Below are 25,078 nucleotides of genomic sequence, written 5' to 3'. Positions count from 1 at the left end.
GTACTGCTGCGGCCACCTTTAATCTAACAATTACCCGCAATTGTTCGGGGCTTTTTTTTCCAGCCGCCGAACTTGGCCGCGCGCCAGCTGCATCTTGTGGCCGCGCGCGGCCCGTTTCTTGATTCAGCGCTAATGCGCTGAACAATGGGAAGTGCCTGCGGCGCCATAAAAAAAAAAAAAGCCTGCGTCTGAACAGGCTTTTAAATTACCCGCGGAGGCAGCCGCATTACATTTAAGCTGGCCGCCACTGTAGCTTAGGTTACAGAAAAAAAGATTAAAAAAACATACAGTACAATATATGCAGACAGTTCATAAAATAAAAGGATAAAATAATCAGAAGTCCTTAGCATGCATCGACATATATTTGGATTCTCTCAAAGGGTCTTGATTGAAAAATATGTTATTTCACGTATCATGGCATTGACACTATCGTGGTTGAAAATCTAAATTCATATTCTAATTGCATGGGTTTTATCACAAAATCTTTCTGCATTGAGCCCAGCATAAGACCACCTTCTGGACGTGTCTATATACCCTCTACCCCCACCACCACCTCATTAATCTGCAGTAACACCTTTATGGCTGGAGAGAAAAAGAACAGTTTTCCTTTTAAATTTAAAAAGGTGTCTGACTATAAAAACATGCTCATTACATTATTTCTATAATACTTAGAATAATGCCATCAAATACACAAGTGGATAGCAAACTTTGTGTGATTATTGCTACAATAAGTTTGAGTGACAAATTGATATCTGTCCTTTGCCTCCTCACAATCATGGATTGTTTAGCATCTTTTAATTTGTCTGATCGCAGATGTTGCAAAGATATATTTGTAATTCTCATGAATCGTTGTCAGACCCATAAAAGCTTGTATTTAGTACATTTAGACAATCAGTTGAATGTCTTCCTGGCCATATCCTCTGACATTTCCAGGACCGTTTCTGGAATCTATTTAAAGTTATATTAAAATGTTTCTTGTTTATTTCTACTGTCAGAAAAGAGTTTCCTAAACCGGACTCTGGCCTCAGATAACCATACTCCTAGACAAACATAGAAAACCAGGCCAGGTCTCGACCTCCACAACAATTTTCATATTTTTAATATAAAACTTGCAACTCAATTTAACCTCTGGTCTGCCAAACTATTAAAATACTAAATATTTTCTGGCCTTATCATGACAGAGGGAACTTGACATACATAGTTAGGGGGGGGATATTGCTAAGAAAAGCTTGGTATTCAGATTGTTCAAGTCAGAAAGGACAGAGGCATCACTTTTCAATTATAACTATTACAAAATGAGAATGATGATTAAATATATATGCAAAATGGGCAAGGAAGTTATTGATGACAAGGATAGAGTGAAGGTTTCAAGCACATTCCATGCCCCTCTTTATACCAAAAAAGAATCGCTAGCAAAAAATAGCATGAAAAAATAGCACAAACCTTAAAAGTTACTGACATTTGATAATAAAACAAGACGTGCAAAAGCTTGATGGGAAATTATTTAGAAGAGACAGTAGCCAGCAGGCTTAGTGTGAATTCAGTAATGTACAGCAGTTTTAAGAGATACAAGGCTATTATAAATCATAAAAAAGTGTGGAGAACACGTCATTTAAAATCTAGTAAAAGACAATAAACAGGATGAGATGGCAGCTTTGGTTAGTGTCCCCTTTTAATATACTGTATAAGCTTGTATTAGTAGACCTAGTGGGATACTAGTGATAACTACGCTTTTTTTTCCTCAGCTAGTAAGTTTAATTCACTTAGCCCTTATAAACCCTATCACACAATGAAGTACTGTTTCCTTATATACCATGAAAATACTTTGCTTATTTAGCTTTGGGGTGATAATCAACTAATTAAAATAGTTAGATATTCTGGCATACAGTTTATACTGAATATTTCAGGGGATTGGCAATTAGTTTGTGTAGTCTTGACAACGTTCCCAAGGGAGGATTGAAATGCGGATGTAATTAAAAATATTAGCTGTGCCCAGAGTAACATACGCTGATATAGGAGATCTGAAAGGCTATTAACATTACTCACCCCACCCCACCCTCTAATGCCTTGTTGTCTCTTGTCTGCTCTTCCCCATCTTACTCTCTCCTCCATCATGCCCTGCTCCTCTTTGCACAATCTCCTCCCCTCTCTTTGCACTCCCTGCCTTAATGTATTTAATCCCCTCTATGCAAATGACACTACCTCCTCTCCTACTTATCTCATTTGTCTCCTCCTCTGCTTGCTGTCTCTCTGCTTCCTCCACCTACTTATAAGGGATCTGCCTGAATATCTAGGATGACTGTTGACAGGAAGTGCCATCTTTCTGAAGCTGCCACGGCCATCTTACTTCCTGGTTCATCCTGCCCTTATGTCCCTGTCAGGAACTAAGCCTCATTTTGCACCTCATTGCCAGCAGCTGCCTCTAGCCTTTAAGTAGCAGGCAGCTGCTATCCAACTTTGCTCATACATACAAGTACTTGTACTGTCTGAGCTCTGCCTGCTGCAAACTTGGAACTGAATCTGACTACCCCTTGTCTGCCGCTTGCCTCGACCTCGGAACATGACCTGACTACCCCTTGGCTGCCGTCTGCCTCGACCCCGGAACTGTACCTGACTTCCCCTGCATCCTAGGCCTCTGATGCCAGGCCAAGGTCAGTGTATTACCCCCTACCTCTGTCCTGTGGGTCCGTATCCTGTCCTGCAGTCAGTAACGTTATACTACTGACCTTGCTATCTATCCTCCCATCTCTTTACAGTCCCTCCTACCTGATGTACACGCTGCTCTCCATTCTCTCCTCCTCCTTGCTATGTTTCTTCCTCTACTTGCTGTCTCTCTCTTGGTCTCCTCCTCTACTTGTTGTCTCTCTCTCTCTGTCTCCTCTCCCCCTCCCTCTTACATCATGCTCTGCTCCTCTTTGCACCCTCTCCTCCCCTCTCTTTGCACTCCCTGCCTTACTGTGTCTGCTCCTCTCTATGCATACTACACTTTCTCCTCTCCTACTCATCTCATCTGTCTCTCATCTGACTACTACTCTCCTGAAAGTTAAACAGCAGCTTAAAAAGTTAGTCTTGAGATGTGAAAAAAATTGTCAGAGCATTTTGAAAGTCACGTTCTCATAGTTGCAGGGTTGATAATGAAGTGCAAATTCCAGTTATTGTATTTTCATCTCCAATTTTAACTCCACAGACACTTCATTTTTGGCACTTTAGATGTTACACAGCCAATGTGCAGTCTCATTACAACAGGATGTGCAGTCTAATTGGCTGTTCCTGGGTGAGTGACAGGCCTATCAGCCTATGACAAAGGGGGAAGGATGTGAAAACTCACTGGCTGTCTCTGGGTGAGTGACAGGCCATTCTGCCCATCACAGGGGGATGTGCAGACATCCTTGGCAACAATAAATAAATATATAGATATCCATAACTACAAGTTCATAAACATGGGAATACTACATAGTCAGTGCATATGGGCAAACAGTGTGTTATCAGGAGTGCCTCTACCTTTATCTATAGTGTTAATTAACATAACTTTTAAGACTGTCAATGAAGCAAGAAGACTAAGTGGTTACAAAAGGAAGTAGCTTATAGAAGTTATTTTACATTCAGTAGATGTCTGCGAACCTGTAAACGATATAAATTCATTTTTAATGTTTAAAAAATTACATCCAAATTTTACTTACAGTAGGTACCACGCTTGTGACTTGAGATTGAAGAGAAAAGGCCATTGTTGTTCCACTAACTCCATTTGCAGGTCTAGAAACCAGCAACAGGGTTGCTTCAGCAGGACGCAAGAAACGGCTCTTAAATTCCAGACTTAAACTGATTTGGCTCCTATTAAAATATAAATAAATGATTGGGTCTTTTATTTGTGTAAACACATATTTTGGCCAAGAGCTTACACTCTAATATTGTAGTCAACTATCTTGGATGCAGAAAGCTACCTTTGTATCAATAGGACATACAGTAGGTATAATTAGTATTCTTATTAAACCGCAAATCATAGCACAGATACTTGATGTAATTCAGCATTATGTGGACTCATAATTTGCCATAATTCAACACAATTACTGTAGGTATAATAGGATTCATTAAAAGGTTTATTGTTGTACCTGATGTGTGATTGAATAATAAAGCACAAGGGAGCAGAAAAAATAAAGTTTTATAGGTCACAAACTTTAGACACTGAATTTTCTTTGAACATTTTAGAAAGAATATACGGTAGTAAATTCTAGAGATATTTTTTTTTATCGGACTGTCATGGTACGTTACTGTTTTCCTTAAGATCTTCCTGTCACTGTGGAAATGTGATATGCAATGCAACACCATTTGCAAGTAAATAAGTTTTGTTGCTTATCCCATAAAGCAATAACAGACCATACGATACCGGTTGCAACACGACATCAAGGGACAGCACGCAGGTAAGTAAATCATAAATTTTCTATATTTGATAGACACAAAAAACGACGTTTCGGTCCCCCAGTGGGACCTTTCTCACAAAACGTCGGGTTTTGTGTCTTCAATATATATATTGAACACACAAAAGACAAAGACTATCCTCAACAGCAGCACTCTAAATATACCACAAAATAACTGATGACATAATACCAAAAGACCAGGAAACTAAAGTCAAAATAGAAAATGAATAGATTTTAATAGCGAGCAAAAAGAACATTAACATTTAAAAACAGATACACACTAAGGGCAGCAAAAAATACAAAAAGACTGTGACTGACTAAAATTTACAAAAATCAATAATGCTGAAAAATAAATCAAAAGCAAAAAATGTGTCTGCACAATGAGCCTGATAACTATATAAAGCGACACAAAGAAAGCTGAATATTTAAAAAAAAACCATGGTAAAGACCTAAGCTAAAAAGGTAGATAACTAAGCTAAGGGCATAAAAAAAGGTATGGCATAAATAAACCTATATACAAAAATGATGTACATAAGAAAAATAATAACTTAAACCAAGGGGGAGGCACAGGGGAGACAAAATGAAACAAAGACTCAAACCCTGAACAGCAATACAAAATATCAAAATCAAAAAAAGATGCATACAATGCCTGTGGTGGCTGCACAAAAGCAAGTAAGACACATGGCTGTAGAATCACAAAAAGCCAGTGCTGTTTGCACATATGAAAAAACCTAGAGTAAGGGTTCCATAGGAGATAATGACTCCAAATAGCAGAGAAAATGATACTCAGCTGCCATATAGTGATGATGGAGTCAGTCCCACGGAGTTAAACTCCAGGATGTGTGTAAATAAGTCATACAGTCCACAGGTTAAGCAACAAGAGTCACGCCAACAAAATAATGAATAACTGCCTAGTGTGTCCACTCTACACCAGTTACTACATGGGTGAGTATCTCATGTACGCCCCCTCCCTACCCTTCATTTGAATTCTGTAATTTAAAAAAGTGTTGTATTTAGGAGGGATTGGTAGTTCTTTAAGGGTGAACTCATGAAAAAAATATTCTGCATACTCTTTCATGAATTGCAGCAGTTGGTAAAATATAGCCGTGACTTCAGCTAGAAAAAGCCAGTTACAGTACAGTCTCAGCAGTATTTCAATGATGAGCTTAGCCCCATGAGAGATAAACATTCAAAGCGGCTGAAGCAAGTCATAGAAAATGTTTCAAGTTTTCGACCTTTACATGAAGAAACGTTGCAATATGCATTCTTGCTTTACATCCTTGGAATGTTATAAAGGATCACTAAAAAGTGCAAATGGATTTTTTTTATCATCCTCTCCCACCAAAATCTGACGCCTAAGTTAGTTCTGGCAAAAGAGGTGACATTTGTTTTGATTGTTAATCTGTGAAGCAGGGAAGCTATTCTTCTTGTCAAACTTAGTGCTATTATCCGTATTAAATGCTGCCTAAACTGTCAACATTCAAAATCTGTATTTCGAAGAAGGGCAAAGGATTAGAACATTTTCTCGTTACTTTTTTAACCCGTTTAAAGCCAAGGAGAGCAGCAACATATTAAATTACACAGTACAGCACTGCATTGCCCCTGCTAAAGTTGTTAAATATCATTTAACGCATCTGTACAGTATAACCCCCTGGCTTACTACTTTTTTTTTTTTTTTTTTAGAAGGAAAGGAACCAGTCGGCACCCAGAACTGAAATACATTCATTTCAGCTGTGGGGACCCATTGTTCCAGAGATGACAACTGGTAAAAGTAGCACCAGTACTTCCTGGTATATAAATCCCCCACATCATGTGGGCCAATAGGACGGAAGCAGCATCAGAAGACAGTGGGATTCCTAATGACTTGGAGGGAACAGGAATCTGCTAACTTTAGAGGTAAGTATCTCAGGAAACAGGGGGGCCCCTGAGCAGAAAATAGTGCATTACAGTTCAGGGGATTTTCTGCTTCCTACCCTGGTAAAACAGTGTGGATAAAATAAGGGGGGGGGGAAGAGAGGGGTTTGGTGCTTTGTCACACTTTGGCTGAAGCAATGAGAAAGGCAATACAAAAGATTATATGTATCCAAATAATTCATCTTTACCAAAAGTACAATACTCACTCTTCAGGGTGTCTCAAAATACGAAGTTGTGTCAGCTAAAAGTAATCATAATGTATTTAACATAACATCATCTAATGCCAGAGTTATAGGCTTTTGTATCACAAATACATGTAAGAATAATGCAGACTATGGGGGATAGGGGGGGATCTTGGGTACACAAGGAGGAACTGAGCCATAAAGATGGGCCAATGTTTGGATCAATCGATTTGTACTTCTCTTGTCCTCAATCACAATAGGTCAGAATTCTCTGGTGGTTAACTGTGGGTCTGGTTAACCACCAGAATGAATTATGGTGCACTTTTTTGCTCTACTCAACACAATCAACGCATAGAAGAGCACATTCACGCTTTGTATTTCATAGCACTTCCATGCTTCTGCAGGAATGGGAAAGGGCATAGTCAGCTAGCATTGTGACATTTTTGATAACCCGGCAGTGATAAACACACAAATTAAACCTACTTGTTTCACTAGTCATAGCTATGTCAGGGCATAGTGCCCCTCTTCACTTCACTATATACCCCTTCTAATTAACAGGTCAAAACCACCAATAATACATACATCAAGAATACATATAAAGCTACATGTAATACAAAAGGACATATTATAGTGCCCAAATAATTAAATAGTACTAATAATAATAAACAAAAATGAATGCTAAAAAAATATGAAATCATCAAATCTATATATTAATTACATACTGAAGGGTAATGTATATTAAACTAAGTAATAATATTACATGTATAATAAATATAAAAAATATATTTTAATTAATAGAAGACTCTTAACAATGCAATTACATTTATACTAGTGACTATAATTACTAAATTCTGTTAATCTAAAATATTAATGTAACAGTGTTTCCCCCACCTGGTGGGAGATGTGGCCATTACTGGTCGTGTGGTGCATGATTCCTGCTGGTAGCAAGAAGGCCGAGTTATCCGCCGATGGTAGTGGGGACACAGGACTGGGCTTCTGGGGATCATACACCACATATCTCTTTATCAGTGTGGCGCCTCCATCTGCCGTAGGCTCCAGAAACTGAAGGTGATCTCCCACGGTAGAACTATTACCTCTCCCCCCAGTAAGGTCACGCACCAGGCAGGAGGTATAACAGGAACGATTTATTATCTCTTCTGTACAGCACAGTAACAAGGCAGGCTTCTGCCCGATGCAGTCTCTCAGCTACCACTGAAGGATGGTCCCTGGACCGTCACTACAGGCCAAGGGCACCCACAGCTGTCCTAGCTCTTCCCTGCCTCCCTAGCAGAGGCAGAGGTATGTTCCACACTCAATCAGCCTCTCTGTGTGACCTGCCTTCCTCAAGTGGGAAAAGGCACTGCTAAATTTGGGCGGTACCTGCCCTTAAGTACGGCCAAGAGGAGGGCACCAGGTCTGTCTCATGATTGGTCATGCCCAAGCCTGATGTTACCGTCTCCCGCTGTCACTCAAGTGCAGTACCAAGGAGGGGGAAAAACCCTATTAACTACTGGCAACCTGATTGTACCAGGGCTTACAGCCAGGAGGGAAGAAGACTAGTAGCCACAGATGGCATGGCTACATTAAATATGAATATATTGATAAAAACTTGTAAATAGACATAACAGGGCAGGGAATATTTTCATATAAAGCTCTTATTTCATCCTTACATTACTTCTATCTTTATTTAACAATTAGCACCACATTATTTATACAATACAAAGTTATAAAAATGGGAGAATATAGTGTATATCTATTGGGTAAAACCAGTAGATTATAAATCCCAAACTGTTCTCTTTATAATAATCTTTTGTCTCTATCACTACCTCTCCTTCCAAGATTAACCTGTTCTAAACCCATAAAATGTTTCAAATCACAGTCATGGTGCAATAAGAAATGTTCAGGTAAATTATGTCTTTTTTTCTCTCTCCTGTAAATGTGTTTTAGAATTTTGGATATTGTTAACATTCTATTATTTTAGTACCTAATTCACGTTTAGTCTTACCTATATAATTTAGGCCACAATAACATTTTTATTGATAGACTACTAGCTGATATACCCGGCGTTGCCCGGAGGCCGTGAGGGGGGGTGTGAAAGGCAGGGGGGGGGAGTGAAAGGCAGGGGGGGGGAGTGAAAGGCAGGGGGGGGCGAGAAAGGCAGGGGGGGGCGTGAAAGGCAGGGGGGGGGGGCGTGAAAGGCAGGGGGGGGGATGTGAAAGGCGGGGGGGGCATAAAAGGCAGGGGGGGCGACACACACACACAGTGTGACACACACACACACACACACACACAGTGTCACACACACACACACACACACACACACACACACACACACACACACACACACACACACACACACACACACACACAGTGTCACACACAGTGTCACACACACACACACACAGTGTCACACACACACACACACAGTGTCACTCACACACACACACACACACACACACACACACACACACACACACACACACACACACACACACACACACACACACACACACACAGTGTCACACACACAGTGTCACACACACACACAGTGTCACACAGACACACTGTCACACAGACACACTGTCACACAGACACACAGTGACACACACACACACACACACACGTCACCTAGAGCGACACACACGCGACACCTACCTCTACTTCCGGCCGCCGCCATCTTCTCACTCGGCGCCACGAGGGAAGAAGGGTGTCCTTCCGGTTGCGCCGCCATCTTAGGCGCCGCGAGGGAGGAAGGGGGTCCGCTGCCTGTTCCCCCGCCGGGGATGGAGATGAGGCGCTGCGAGGGAGGAAGGGGGTCCGCTGCCTGTTCCCCCGCCGCGGATGGAGATGAAGGGAGCGCCGGGAGAGGTGAGCGGAGGGGGTGTAATGTGCGCGCGTGTGCACAGGGACAATAAAGGTAATGGACGCGTGCGGGCGGTGTAATGTGCGCGGCGGCGGGCATATATGAGCGGTTTAGACGGGCATGTGGCCAGAGAGCGGGATGAAAAGAGATGATGTGCACAGGGACAATAAAGGTAATGGGTGAGTGTGAATGTGTGGAATGTGTAAGATGTGTGTGTGTGTACACAGGGGTGAGAGTGTGTGTGTGCGTGTGTACACAGGCCTGACAGTGTGTGTGTATCCACAGGGCTGACAGTGTGTGTGTGTGTGTGTACAGGTTGTTGTTTGACAGGGGTGAGTGTGAATGTGTGTGTACACAGGGGTGACTGTGTGTGTGTGTGTGTGTGTGTGTGTGTGTGTGTGTGTGTGTGTGTGTGTGTGTGTGTGTGTGTGTGTGTGTGTGTGTGTGTGTGTGTGTGTGTAAAGGGTTGAGTGTGTGTACAGTGTTGAGTGTGACACTGAGTGTGTGAGTGTGAGGGGGTGACTGTGTGTACAGGGTTGTGTGTGAGTGTGGGGGGTGACAGTGTGATATGTCAACTTACCAAGGAGTCCTCAGAGGTTCTGGGCGTGTGTTGTGACTGCAAGTGTGTGAGAGTGAAGGAGGTGATGTCACAGTGGGGCGTACCTCTTGGCCAATGAGAGTCACGGACCAATCAGATTCACCGCAGATAGCACTAACCTCACTAACCATTCGATTTTATATATTAAGATATATTTAGACTTGCAGTTGATAAATTGATTAACCTACTGTATATAATTTGACCACACCGCGATAAAAAAAACATACAGTATACATTCCATACAGTATATTTCAACATATCACACATTTACTACACTTAAAATTTCAAATAGATTTACGAGGTAACCAACTGATTTTTCCTTCTTTCAGGGCCTTTTCAGTAGACTAAGACTTAAGGTTCTTCAACGTACTACACTTGTTAAATGCAACTTTTGCTCTATTCTCCATATTACTACAGTACCTATAAAAAAAAAAAAAAAAAAAAAAGAATGCTGGTAAGAAAAAGTGATAATCCTCTCTTTATCACACAGTTTAATCCTGTGCATTTTAAGATTCAAAAAGGATTAAAGTAACATTGGCAAATTATAAAAGAAAATTGTATTTTGGGTAGTGTTATGTCCAAGCCGTTTTTCTTTTTTTCTTCTTCTGGGTTAAAGCAGGGGGCTTCGGAGCTGAACCTCATTAATTTAAGTTCCGAGGACCCATTGCTTCCAGAGATATTTACATCAGAAGGGGGTGCTGGTATCGATCTGCAGTTTAAATCCCCCTGGTAACATGGGCTAATAGGAAGCCTGGAATGTCTACCGGCACCCACTATGGATGTAAGTATCTCTGGAAGCAGGGGGTCCCCGGAGCTGAAATTAATGGGCTCAGCTCCGGAGACCGACTTCTTCAATTATCTATATTTAAAAAATGCATGGATTGCCTCTTTGAGAAGTGCAATATGTTGAAGAACATGAATTCCTAGTCTATTAAAAGAGGCCCCAAAATAAGGGGAAATCCATTGGTAACATGCAAAACCTATTGGAAAATTTAAATATAATAAATGTGTGATATGTAAAAATATAGACCATCAGTCTGGTAAATTTTTTAAAGGTTAATCAATTTCTCAACTGCAAGTCTAAATATGTGCTAGTGGCCTAAATTATATAGGTAAAACTAAACAAAAAAAAAACATATTTTAGTCTATACAGTAAATTTCAACATATTACACGTTCACAACATTTAAAATTGTCAATATGAAAAATTAAAAATATTGGAGCTACCGATTGTCATATTCTTATATGTAAGTAAAAATTGTTTGCTATTATTACTTTTAAATTGGTTTCATACTAAAATCTGGTTGCTCTTGTCCAACTTTCTTTTCATTTTAAGATGTAAGGCACGTTATGGTCCACATGGGCCTTTTCACTCAAAATGTATGTTTCAACTTTTAGATGTAATATATGCCGGTTTAAGTACAAAAGTGTGTGACCATGTTCTTCAGCCCCACAATCAGAATATATGACTGATAACGATCTTACACCAAAAATTAAGAGAATAAAAAGGAGTAGGCAATTATATTAACTTAGCAGACAAAATAGAAATATTTTGTGTTGGTGAATGAAATGGGTAAACCCAGCTTGTATCCCAGTGCTAGCTCAGTATGACCCGAGGAAAGTAACTTTCCTTATTATCTTATGCTAATAAGGAAACCATATTTAGCGCCTGCTGAAAGCTGCCCTTACTTGAAAACCCTGAGGAGCATTGTGTTAAATAGCCTACAAGGGCAAAGGGAAGGTCTTAAGTGGTACCCATATAAATGGCCTGAGTGTACGAATTAACCCTTTTCTTACATGCGTAATACTAACAGATATATGGAGAAACATATAAATGGCTGAAAAACAGCAACAAATTAATATTATTAATGTTACATTGGCCGTTTTTCTAACAGATCTTACTTTTGCATATCATTAGCCTTGAGGATATATGTTAATAAAGAGGAAAATAAGGTATGTTACCTATGTAACACCCCTACCCCTAATGGAAATAGCAGGCAATTAGTGTTCTGGTGCTACCTGTAGGTTCACAGGGGCCAGAGCCTCCGCTGAGTGGGAGCTTGGGGTGTTTTGGGTGCAGTGCCCCCACCCGTGAGGATCCCAGTGTAGACGGGGTGGCTCCTCACGGGAACATATACTTAGTAAATAAATACGTACACAATAGCATAACCAGAATAACTTTTACCAGCAGGGTAATTCAAACACATAATAACATAAACCATAACAATAACACACAATCCCCGTTCTGGCACTATATCCGTTGGGCACCTAATACAGCCAGATGCCCATCCAGAGTTACCCATTGTGAGTGTGAGGGCCGCGCTACCCTCCCTTGTGTATTGGTGGTGCACGTTGGTACCTTCCTGGGTACTCGTGTACACCACGGAATTCCTCTAAGGGGATAAAAAGCATCCGTGATCCCATGATGCAGGGCCTCCAACACAATCCCCTCTTTCCTTACTTCTGGCCGCCATGCGGTAGTATCTCCAGGCATGGGGAATCCTCCCTGGTAGCTTGTCCTGCTCCATCGCTGCGCTGGTGCTCAGGCTAACAAGCAAGTCCCTGAAGTATGGCTGTCCCTACAATACTCAGCTAGGGTGGCTCAGGGTCTAGCTCGGGCCTATGGGGTGTTTCTAGCCTATTCCCAGGTGGCAACTGGCTCCCAGGACACAAACTTCCCCTGCTTAGTCTCAGGCAGCTCTGACCTTGCGGTCCCCAGTCAAACAGGATATGCTATTTCCCAGAGGATATCCTGTCCTTCTTATTTTCAAAACAAAGATGGCCACCGCTCCTCCACATAGGAGTCCTATAGTCTCTTTGGGTATACAAAAATGGCCGCCGCATCTCCGCATAATAGTCCGAGGAGCTGCATCATTTCTTCACAGAGGTGAATGGAACCACCCTGCTACACCTAATTAGGTAAAATAACATTATGTCCCCTTATTTAGTGCACTTTTGAGGATCTACCCGACGCCAGACATTCTTTATGCATTCACTTATAGTACCTGTAAAATTTGACAGTACAAATGTAGCCAAACCTAGTATCTCAATTGGTGTGGTCAAAAAAGTATAAAGCATCAGAACCTTGTCTACCATGGTTGCGCTACATTGGGTCAATACTTCCGAATGGGACCCTCTGCAGCAGTTATCCTCTGGTGCCGCGATCACTGTGGTTGCATGATTGTGTGTGGCCACTCCACTGGAGACAGTTTAACTACAACTGTATGTTGTAGCTAAACTAACTGATGTTAATTGACAGTGAGTAAAGACACTGACTCTGGCACAGATTGTGAAGCAAGGGTTCAATTCCTGGTGTCTGTTCCTTGTGACTCAGGCATCAAAAACATAGATTGTAAGCTCCACAGGGCAGGGACTGTGTCTGCAAAATGCCTCTGTAAAGCGCTACATAAAACTAGCAGCGCTATACAAGTATTAACAATTATTAGTATTATTATTATGTTTATCACAGTAGTGTTGTGGTAAAGCGGTGACAGGTATGTATCCCTTAATTCAAGGGGACAAACTGTATTAATATCATATATTCTGCAAGATGCTGTTCTGCTGCCAATGCACTAAACACTTGGGACTACATTTACTGAGAAGTGCTATTCTATAGGACACCTTTTGTGCTAGATGACACCATACGGGTCAATTCAAATCAATGGGCCATAAAGGGTGATATTTACTAAGCGGTGCTACTCCATAAGACACCTTTCATGCCGATAAAGGGCTATATTTTGTAAACTATGCTAGAAAAGTGTTATGGGGTAGCACTGCTTAGTAAATATTGCCATTTACAGTATGTGCTTGATATCCATTTGATATTTTATGTACTGTATAGGCACTCAGGAGATAAGCTCATGGCATTTGTTATTACACATTACATATGGCTCTGCATCTTCTCATCAATCAGAATGTTGAGTGAGAAGGAGGGAGATCAATTAGAGTACAATGGTCAAACCAGCAGCAGTGTTCCTGTAATGCAAAATCTAATGGCAGACTGGAACCAATTTGAATTGTTTTGTAACCCTCCTGCTGGAAACAAACCAAATGGAAATACTGCACATCAAAAAGCATTTAACTATAATAAAGGGCTGTGCGGTCCACCACTTCTGCATGCATTGCAAGCATTTCAAATAATTTTCGCCACAATTTCTTCAGCCAAATTAGTAATAACATTCTATAATGACAGTTAAATATTAAAGTGTTTCCTTCCAAAAATAAAAGGTGCTCAGCAAGGCGTTAAAATGAAAAAAAAAGGAAAAACAAAAAAGGTATTAACTTGTCAAAAACTCAAGCTGTTATTTTAAATTAACTTTTGTTTTGATACAAAAGGAATTACCAACAACCATGTCAACATAACATTATTGTTTGCTGATGTGGGGCTGAAAGTAAATGAACAACTAATAATGGATCAATAACTCTTTAATTTCCATATTTTCACCCACTGTCTTTGATTTTATATGACTATTTTAAAATAAGATTGAGCGCCAAAGACCCTAACCAGGTTTAGTTGCTGTTACGTGCATTCATGGTTCAAGGTCAGCAGGCAAATCATTCATTCATTTCAACAACAGAGCAAACTCCACACAATCTGCTTCAGACAGATGTCAGGACATGCAGGGGTTTTTTCTCTCTCATTAAATCACCTGGCACCCATAAACACACCTACCATGAACACTTCCCCATTTCACGCCTTCATTATCTGATTCCAATTTGAAATGTTAGTAGAATCTAATGCAGCTCGTTTTTATTATTACAGACTGCTAATTTTACACAATTTGTCATAGGTAACAAACGGCTGGGGAGAAAATGACCAAGCATAAATGAGTTTATTTTATATAAAGACAGAAATACATTAATATGTATATTTTAAAAAAAATCAAATCAAATGTAATTGATGGCATGTACTGATTGCATAGAAATGATGCTTCAAAGATAAACATGTATTTCTCTAGTAACACAAAATTCCTATATAACTTCAAAAACATATGTAATGTGATTATATTTTGAACACATATTGCTTAGAGTAGACTGTCACTTCCAATAAAGACAAGTAGAAAGGTTACTTACTTTGGGACAATTGTTATTGTGCTCCCATTAGGCAATGAGAAATCGGCTGACTCTCGACCTACAATTGTAGCATTGTACACTAGCGGTTTGCTGCTTGGATTTTTCAGACGCACCTATTCAGCAACATAAAAACAAAAAGGTCACGCTATTGATCAGCAGTTCTGTATAGGTACTGACACATTGTGATTGAACATTAGCACTAAAGAAACATGGTAGTCAATCTTGGCAGCATGTGGTAAAAGCTATTTGAGTTAAGGGGAGAATATTAAATTGTTAATCAAAATCTGTATCAGCCACTAATGCTGAAAGCTTGTTTTTAAAAGTAGTACTGTCTCCAGGTTTTGTTGCTATTATTCTCCTAATAATACTGTAAAGTAATTTTGGCTGCAACACAGGAAATACGTGCTAGGTATTCTACCTTGAATAGACAAACATGGGAGTTAAATATAGTTGTACACGAGCTTTCAATTTCTCATTCATTCTAGTGCTGCTACAATACGCATTAAAAAAAGAGAATTTGGGGGCATGAAATTTCATTTATAACTATATCTATGAATAAATTAATTTTCAGACAATTAAAAAAGGTATCACAATGTGCAAAAACTTACAGTTCTACAGAACCAATGTGATTTACCAGAACATAAGAAAAAGGATAAACAGATACATACAGTATATTACAATGCTATTTGTTGCTGGGTGCTCTGGATATGAAGTGGCTGATACAGTGGTGGGCAACATGATATAATTCAGTCCTCAAAGGGGTTGCACATTACTCTTAACAGTCTCTGAAGTAGAACAAATGAAGGGAGGGTGGGAGGGAACAGGGGAAGAGTGAGAAATGTTAGGAGGGAAAGAGTGATGTGGGGAGAGGGGGGAGCAAAGTCCCTACTGCCTCTGCATTGGGAAGAGAGGGAGAGCAGGTTGTCAGGGCCTACCTGATGCAAGGCCACCCAGGGGAGAGGGCAGCGATTGGGGCAACATGTGAAGTTAGCTATGGCCCACCAATGGGCTAATACATAAAGCATTGCTAGAAGATATTTTTCCAGCTGTACATACTACTTTCATTATATAAAGTAATTTGCTGGGCAGAATTAATGAATACGCAATACACAAGTAATAACAAATGTGTTTTGAAGAACACTGTGATGCACCCTTTCGTTTGTCCTGAGCAGAAATGACCATTAAATTATTAATAGGCACTCAAAAATGTGTTTTCTGCTTACACCTGCAAATACTGAAACATTAACATGTAATATTCTTTCTCTGTTAAACTATTGTACTGAGAGTTTTCAAGGGATTTCAATCATGCAACATACATGCGTGTATTTACATAGACGGACGGAAGGACAGATTGTAGCAGGCTTCATTATTCTCTCTGGTGCAATAAGATGTGATATGTTGTGTTCTGCTGTGTCAGCAATGCCATTGAATCCTATGAAAGCTCTGATATTCTGAGTTATACTGATATATGTTGTGTTATCTGGGATCAATGTCACATCAGTGTGAGATTTTAGCAAAGGCGGGAGTCCATGGAGTGGGAGACCGCGCGGAGGCATCCGCACAGGGCACGATCAGACTGCCTTAAGGCAGTGATCGTGCCCATAGACTGTGCGGGCGGAGGCAGGAGGGGGCGCGCGTTGCGCAAGAAAGCAGTTGAAACTGAGTTATCGCCCAATGAGGGCGAATCAGCTCCGTGACTCCCCTAGGAATGCCCCCCACGGCTCATCGACCGAGGCCAGTGAAAGCACTCGCTTTCCCACAGCCTCCGCACGCCTCAGCGTGGGCAAAGGCACATTGGCCTGGGCTTAACTGGGAGAAGGTCCTGGATCCAAAGTATGTGGTGTATCTATTTTGCTATAAACTGCTTATTTATGGGGTTACAAATTCAAAACGAATGCACAAACCTGAGCCAACAAATGTGCCAGCAAAGAGTAAGTCAAATGTCTATAAGATGTTTATTTGCTTTTGCACAGATGTATGTACTGTCCCGGCCAAGCTTATTCTAAAGCTTGGCGGGATAAATGCGGGGCTTTTTTTTTATTTGCACGCAGTTTCCCACGCGGCGGCCGCTTCAACAGATAAGCGCTAATGGCGCTTATCATTGAAAGCGCCTGCGGCACGGGAAAACTAAAAAAAATAAGCCGCGCTCCGCCGGGTTTAAAAAAAAACCGGGGAGAAGCCACTTGCGAGTAAAAGCGACTGTACTTTGTAATCTGTGACATTAAATATATTTTATATTATATATGTTCCCATTAATGCCAGATTATCAATGGTGAAAATGTGAGGGTACACAACCTTTTTTTAATCACAAATTCACTATTCCACTTTTTAAAGAAGACTGGATTAATTTCCCATTCCTATTTTACATATCCACATCCATATATATATACTAGCTGAGAGACCCGGCGTTGCCCGTGAGTTAAATTTCCCGCTCCCTCCTCTCCCCCTATTTCTGTGCTCCCACTCTTTCTCCGCCCCCCCCCCAGAGGAAGGTGGGGACAGTGGACAGGGGGGGCAGGGGCAGTGGACAGGAGGGGGGGACAGCGGTCTGGAGGGGGGGGGACAGTGGACTGGAGGGGGGGGGCAGTGGACAGGACAGGAGGGGGGCAGTGGAGAGGACAGGAGGGGGAGGGACAGTGGACAGGGGGGGAGAGCGTGGATAGGGGGGGACAGTGGACAGGGGGGCAGTGGACAGGGGGGGCAGTGGACAGGAGGGGGGGATAGGAGGGGGGAGGACGGTGGACAGGAGGGGGGAGGACGGTGGACAGGAGGGGGGGGCAGTGGACAGGAGTCACCCTTACCACACGAATTAAACTGTGCACCCCTCATACCCTATAAAAAATATAGCCTTCTCTGACGTTGACCTGACCTGCCTTTTAGTCTTTTAGCAGCCACCAAAAATGGAAACACACATTTTATACCACCACCCCATTTTAAAACCACACCACCCTCCCATTCGACTTCCACCCCCCCCCCTCCAATTACCTTCCCCCTCGGTGCACCTTCCCACTTCAACAGGGGGGAGCAGGGCAGTGGCGGCCACGCGGAACATGCCCTTCCCTCCGGGAGATGGCCACAGGAGGAGGGGCAGAGCAGCCTCTTCCGATCGGCGCCCATTGGGGTGCACAGTTTAAATTGTGCGGTAAGGGTGACGACAGGGTGGAGTAGTGCGGAGCGCCATTTTAATATTGTGGCGGCTCACCCCCCCTCAGCCGCAGCTTACCTTCCCCCTTGGCGCGCCTTCCCCCTTCAACAGGGGGGAGCAGGGCAGTGGCGGCCGCACAGGACATGCCCTTCCCTCCGGGAGATGGCCATGGGGGAGGGGCAGAGCATCCTCTTCCGATCGCCGCCAAGAGGGGTGCATAGTTGAAATTGTGCGGTAAGGGTGACGACAGGATGGAGTAGTGCGGAGCGCCATTTTAATATTGTGAGCCGGTAGCATAGAGGGAAAGGTGCACCGAGGGAGAAGGTAGCAGGGAGGTGAGGGGGGGTGATGGCGGGGAGGGGAGCTGTGGGTGAGGGGGGGTGATGGTGGGAGGGAGCCAGCGGGGAGGTGAGCTGTGGTTGAGGGGGGGTGATGGTGGGAGGGAGACAGCGGGGAGGTGAGCTGTGGGTGAGGGGGGTGATGGTGGGGGGAGCCAGCGGGATGGTGAGCTGTGGGTGAGGAGAGGTGATGGTGGGGGGGAGCCAGCGGGGAGGTGAGCTGTGGGTGAGGGGGGGTGATGGTGTGGGGGAGCCAGCGGGTAGGTGAGCTGTGGGTGAGGTATGGAGAGTGTGATGGGGTGAGAGTCTGTGGCAGTATGTGTGTGTGTGTGTGTGTCACAGTGGAGTAGGTGTGTCTGTGATGTCAGCGTACCTGTTGGCCAATGAGAGTCGCGGACTCACAGACCAATCAGATTCACCACATCTAGTAACAATCTGACAAAATTCAATTTTATATATATAGATATAGATATATCTATAGATATAGATATATATATATATATATATATATATATATATATATATATATATATATATATATATATATATATTGTGACAAACGGCTTACTCCGGGGCTCCGTCGTTTGTCCGGGACTGTTTAGAACACGGTCTTTTAGGGTAGGTTAAATGATGAGGCGTCACGTACTGTTCCTTTAAACAGGCTATGCCTGGTTTATTCAGTCCCAGGCACTGAGACTGCCACAGTGCATACAACAGAAAACAGATCAAAACAAAAGCTGCTCACCTGAGCGATAACTTAACTTAGATATCCCTGACTCAGGGTTGGAAGTGGCTTTTCCACTCCCAACAACAAAACAAGGTACTTTTGCAGTCTTACACAAATGAACAGAAAGATTGAACCTGTTTGGGGAAGAGGCTTCTCCCCTCTGTAGTTCAGCAGCCTTCCAGCCTCCTGGCTCTTGTGGAGAGACCAGAGCAAACAGGAAATCAGTCTTTCATACCTGATTCCTAATTAGCATGACAGGTGACAGAAATCAGGCAGCAGACAAACTCTGGTCTGGATCTCTCATCCCTCAGTTCCAGCGCTTGCCAAACTGTGGGATGGAGTGTATGTATTATAAGGCTGCACTCCCAGGCCAAACAGGATAGAAACTGTCTAGTATCCTGGGAGCCCTATATACGGAATTTATTACCATCCCCTGGTTTCTGTCACATATCCTCCCCCCCAGCTCAGACCTCGAGGGATGAGCGACCATGGATATTAGGGAGTGCATCCTTGACAACCCGTCAGCATTGCCATGTTTGTGCCCTGACCTGTGTTCCACAGAAAATTTAAAGGGTTGTAGGCTTAGGAACCACCTGGTCACTCTAGCATTCTTTTCCCTGTTTTGACACATCCAGGTAAGGGGTGCATGATCTGTGACCAACCGGAATTTTCTCCCCAACAGATAGTATTTGAGCGTCTCTACAGCCCACTTTATTGCGAGACACTCTTTCTCTACTATGGAGTAATTTTTCTCCTGGGGATTTAGTTTCCTACTTAAATAAAGGATGGGGTGCTCCTCACCTTGAGACTCCTGGGAGAGTACCGCCCCCAGCCCTACCTCAGATGCGTCGGTTTGGACTACGAACTCTTTGGAGAAGTCAGGTGTGACCAACACTGGTTGGGCACAGAGAGCTTCTTTCAGGCTTCTAAAGGCCTGTTCGGTTTCGGGGGACCACTTTACCATTAGCGGTCCTCTTGCTTTTGTGAGGTCAGTTAGTGGGGTTGCCTTAGTTGCAAAATTGGGAATAAACCTTCTATAGTACCCAATTAACCCCAAAAAGGTCCTTACTTGTTTTTTTGTAACTGGCCTTGGCCAATTTTGTATCGCCTCCACTTTGAGTGTTTGGGGTTTGAGTAAACCTCTGCCAATAGAATATCCCAGATACTTGGCCTCCTCCAGACCAATAGTGCATTTAGCGGGGTTAGCAGTTAGTCCAGCAGACCGGACTGCGTCAAGCACAACTTGGACCTTTGGAAGGTGGGATTGCCAATCTTCACTATGGATTACCACATCATCCAGGTAGGCGGCAGCATACCGAGCATGTGGTTTTAAAATTTTATCCATCATTCTTTGGAATGTGGCGGGAGCTCCATGTAAGCCAAAAGGCAACACCTTATACTGAAAGAGGCCGTCTGGGGTTGAGAAGGCTGTCTTTTCTTTTGCCCTTTCTGTGAGGGGAACCTGCCAGTACCCTTTTGTTAGGTCTAGGGTTTTGAGATATCGGGCTTTGCCCAGTCTCTCTACAAGTTCATCTACCCTGGGCATAGGATAAGTATCAAATTTTGACACCGCGTTTAGTTTCCGGTAGTCATTACAAAACCTTGTTGTACCATCTGGCTTTGGGACTAAGACTATAGGGCTGTTCCACCCACTTTGGGATTCCTCAATTACACCTAGTTTTAGCATTTTTTTAACCTCTAAACTTATAGCCTTTCTTTTGGCCTCTGGGATTCGGTACGGTTTAAGGTTAACTCGGACCCCCGGTTCAGAGACTAGGTCATGTTCAATTACGCTAGTTCGACCTGGCCGTATAGAGAAGATTTCTTTGTTTCTTCTCACTAAATTCTGAACCTCTCGTTTCTGATGAACAGACAGGGTTTCAGCTATGCTAACCTCTGGGTCAGTTTCTTGATTCTCTGACGGACCTGGGGGTACTAGGGTTAACAAGACTTCTCTATCTTTCCAGGGCTTGAGTAGGTTTATATGGTATATTTGCTCAGGTTTCCTCCTACCTGGCTGTCTTACCTTATAATTTACTTCTCCCACTCTTTCCAAGACCTCATATGGCCCATGCCATTTAGCAAGGAATTTACTCTCCACGGTGGGAACCAGAACTAGTACCCTATCACCTGGAGAAAAAATTCTGACCCTAGCACCCTTATTATATGTATTCCTCTGTGCTTCTTGAGCTTTCTCCATGTGTTCCCTCACTATGGGTAGGACTGCAGCAATGCGGTCCTGCATCTGGGCAACATGCTCTATTACACTTCTGTAAGGGGTAACCTCGTGTTCCCAAGTCTCTTTGGCTATATCCAGTAAGCCCCTTGGGTGTCGGCCATACAATAGTTCAAACGGGGAGAAGCCTGTGGATGATTGGGGAACTTCCCTAATGGCAAATAACAGGTACGGTAACAAACAATCCCAGTTTTTCCCATCTTTATCAACCGCCCGCCGTAACATGCTCTTTAAGGTTTTATTGAACCTTTCCACTAAACCATCTGTTTGTGGATGATAGACTGAGGTTCTGAGATGCTTGATTTTTAGGAGTTTACATAGCTCTTTCGTTACTTGGGACATAAATGGTGTTCCCTGGTCAGATAGAATCTCTTTAGGAATCCCGACCCGGGAAAACAGAACTACTAACTCTTTTGCTATGTTTTTAGCTGAGGTGCTACGTAGGGGAACTGCCTCCGGATATCGGGTGGCATAATCTAATATTACCAATATATGCTGATGTCCCCTAGCAGACTTTATTAGGGGTCCTACTAGATCCATAGCAATCCGGTCAAATGGTACCTCTATTATGGGAAGGGGTACCAATGGGCTGCGGTACGCCTTGAACGGGGCGGTGATCTGACATTCTGGGCATGAGGAACAATAATTCGTAATTTCTGCCAGAACCCCAGGCCAATAGAAGCTTCGGAGAACCTTTTCTTTTGTCTTTTCCACCCCTAGGTGTCCCCCCAATGGATGACTATGTGCGAGGTGTAATACTACGTTACGGAATGTCCGTGGTACCAACAATTGTTTAGTTGTAACTGATTTCCTTTTATCAACCCGATATACTAGGTCGTTCTCTACCTCGAAGTAGGGGTAAGCAAGTGACCTATCTGGTTGGCCAGGAGTACTATTCTGGTCCCGTATATTTCCCCTTGCTACCGCTAATGTGGGGTCCTCCCACTGGGCCTTCTTAAAACTCCCAGGACTGACCTCTAGGTCAGCGAGGGTCTTATCCGGTTCTGGGGTGGTAAGTGTCTGCTCAACATCTTGATTTGGGGTATTCCCTACCAAAGTAGTGGGGAAGGGAATTTTACAGCACTCCTCCTTTTCCCCCTTCTTATTTGGGCCCTCGTCAATCTCCATTTCTGAAAAAGGGAAAGGATTTGTTTCTTCTAATACTTCGTTATGGTCCGCTATTGAACTCTGGGCGCTATTCTGAGCGGGGGACCACATTTTTAGAAAATGGGGAAAGTTGGTCCCTATTAACACATCATGTGCCAGTTTGGGTACAATACCCACCTTGAAATCTAAAGAACCAAACTCTGTTTCAAAAAAAACATCAACAGTGGAATATTCATGATTATCCCCATGTATACAACAAATTGCCACTCTTTGTGAACTGTTTCTCTGTTTCTTCTTAATGGGCAAGAGGTATTCGGACACTAGTGTGACCATGCTCCCAGAGTCAAGAAGTGCCCGAACCCTCTTACCATTAACCTTTACAAATGCCCACAGATGGTTATTCAAGGGGTCCTCTGGGCTAGGGCCCATACATTGGGACAACAGCGAATAAGGTTCCACGCTGTTGCATTGCATGGGCTCATCATTTAGTGGGCAGATTTTTGCTGTGTGGCCCCTCTCATGACAATTTACACATTTAGGTACATAGTCTGTGTCCCACTTAGAGCCTTTTCCCGGCTCCCCATGTTGGCTATTGCCCTTAGTGTGCGAACCACTGTTGCTTGTGCTGCGTGAAGGGGGTCGCCGCTCTTCAGCGCCCCTTAACCCCGGTACCCTTTTACCGTCTCTGGAAGAGTCCTGGAACCTCGGGTAGTGGGGTTGCTCCACGACTGTGGGTTGCGGGTGCTCTTCTGCTGCATTGTACCTTTCTACGAGGGCCACAAGCTCATCCGCATTGTGGGGGTCACTCCGACTGACCCAACGGCGTAAGGCAGAGGGAAGTTTCCTCAAGAACTGGTCCATGACCAACCGTTCCACGATGTGGCTGGCTGAGTTGATCTCGGGTTGTAGCCACTTCCGGGCGAGGTGGATGAGGTCATACATCTGGCTTCGGGTGGCTTTATCCATCGTGAAGGACCATGCGTGAAACCTTTGGGCGCGAACAGCCGTGGTTACGCCGAGGCGGGCGAGGATCTCGAACTTCAATTTTGCATAGACGTTTGCTTCGGCTGGCTCTAGATCAAAGTAAGCCTTCTGGGGTTCGCCGCTTAGGAAGGGTGCGATTAGACCAGCCCACTCAGCTTCTGGCCATCCCTCTCTCTGTGCCGTGCGTTCAAACGTGAGAAGATAGGCTTCCACATCATCCGAGGGTCCCATCTTCTGAAGGTAGTGGCTTGCCCTGGTCATTTTCGGAACTGGGGCTGCCGCTGCCAGTGGAAGGTTACTGATAGTCCCCCTCAGGATCTCGAGTTCCTGCTGTAAGCCCTGAGCGAACCGCTGTTGCTCCTCTCTCAGCAAGCGGTTTGTCTCTTGCTGGTTTGCATTCGCGTTTTGCAGGGCTTCATTCGTCTGTTGCTGGTTTGCATTCGCCTGTTGCTGGTTGGCATTCGCCTGTTGCTGGTTGGCATTAATCTCTTGCTGGGCTATTAACAGCTGTTGCTGGGTTTCATTCGCGTCTTTCTGGGCAGCGACATTGCGTACCAGCGCACCCACCACGTCTTCCATCTTGTTTGCAGAGGATGAAAAAAACTTTTTTTTTTTTTTTTTTTTCTTTCAAAGTTCTTCAACCCGCAGACCCCCTAGTGCTCTGCCCGCATTCTCCACCATATGTGACAAACGGCTTACTCCGGGGCTCCGTCGTTTGTCCGGGACTGTTTAGAACACGGTCTTTTAGGGTAGGTTAAATGATGAGGCGTCACGTACTGTTCCTTTAAACAGGCTATGCCTGGTTTATTCAGTCCCAGGCACTGAGACTGCCACAGTGCATACAACAGAAAACAGATCAAAACAAAAGCTGCTCACCTGAGCGATAACTTAACTTAGATATCCCTGACTCAGGGTTGGAAGTGGCTTTTCCACTCCCAACAACAAAACAAGGTACTTTTGCAGTCTTACACAAATGAACAGAAAGATTGAACCTGTTTGGGGAAGAGGCTTCTCCCCTCTGTAGTTCAGCAGCCTTCCAGCCTCCTGGCTCTTGTGGAGAGACCAGAGCAAACAGGAAATCAGTCTTTCATACCTGATTCCTAATTAGCATGACAGGTGACAGAAATCAGGCAGCAGACAAACTCTGGTCTGGATCTCTCATCCCTCAGTTCCAGCGCTTGCCAAACTGTGGGATGGAGTGTATGTATTATAAGGCTGCACTCCCAGGCCAAACAGGGTAGAAACTGTCTAGTATCCTGGGAGCCCTATATACGGAATTTATTACCATCCCCTGGTTTCTGTCACAATATATATATATATATATATATATAGCAACTGTAAATATTACTGTATATTTACTTTTACTTACCAAGCCCTTGCTTAAAAGCTGTGTCTAAAGCAGCATGCATTGGCTAAGGGTTATTTATGTAATGTGAGCTTGAGATAAAAGGTGGCACTGTGTGCTCATTTGCATGTCATTTCCCAGAATCCCTTGCTG

General features: G+C 43.4%; 1 protein-coding gene across 5 annotated transcripts in view; it reads right to left on the bottom strand.

Annotated features, from left to right (window-relative positions):
- CFAP47 (cilia and flagella associated protein 47) overlaps positions 1-25,078 on the bottom strand; it is a 663,944-nt gene that overhangs the window by 373,598 nt on the left and 265,268 nt on the right. For all 5 annotated transcript variants that reach the window (XM_075590256.1, XM_075590258.1, XM_075590257.1 and 2 more), the window contains 2 exons: positions 15,044-15,156; positions 3,681-3,831 (listed from right to left, as the gene is read on the bottom strand). In XM_075590256.1, the coding sequence (XP_075446371.1) occupies positions 3,681-3,831; positions 15,044-15,156 (264 nt within the window). The remainder of the gene's footprint in view (positions 1-3,680; positions 3,832-15,043; positions 15,157-25,078) is intronic.

This window comes from Ascaphus truei, chromosome 3 (assembly GCF_040206685.1).
Source record: "Ascaphus truei isolate aAscTru1 chromosome 3, aAscTru1.hap1, whole genome shotgun sequence".
Taxonomy (NCBI): Eukaryota; Metazoa; Chordata; class Amphibia; order Anura; family Ascaphidae; genus Ascaphus; species Ascaphus truei.
This window is presented reverse-complemented; position numbering and strand designations above follow the sequence as displayed.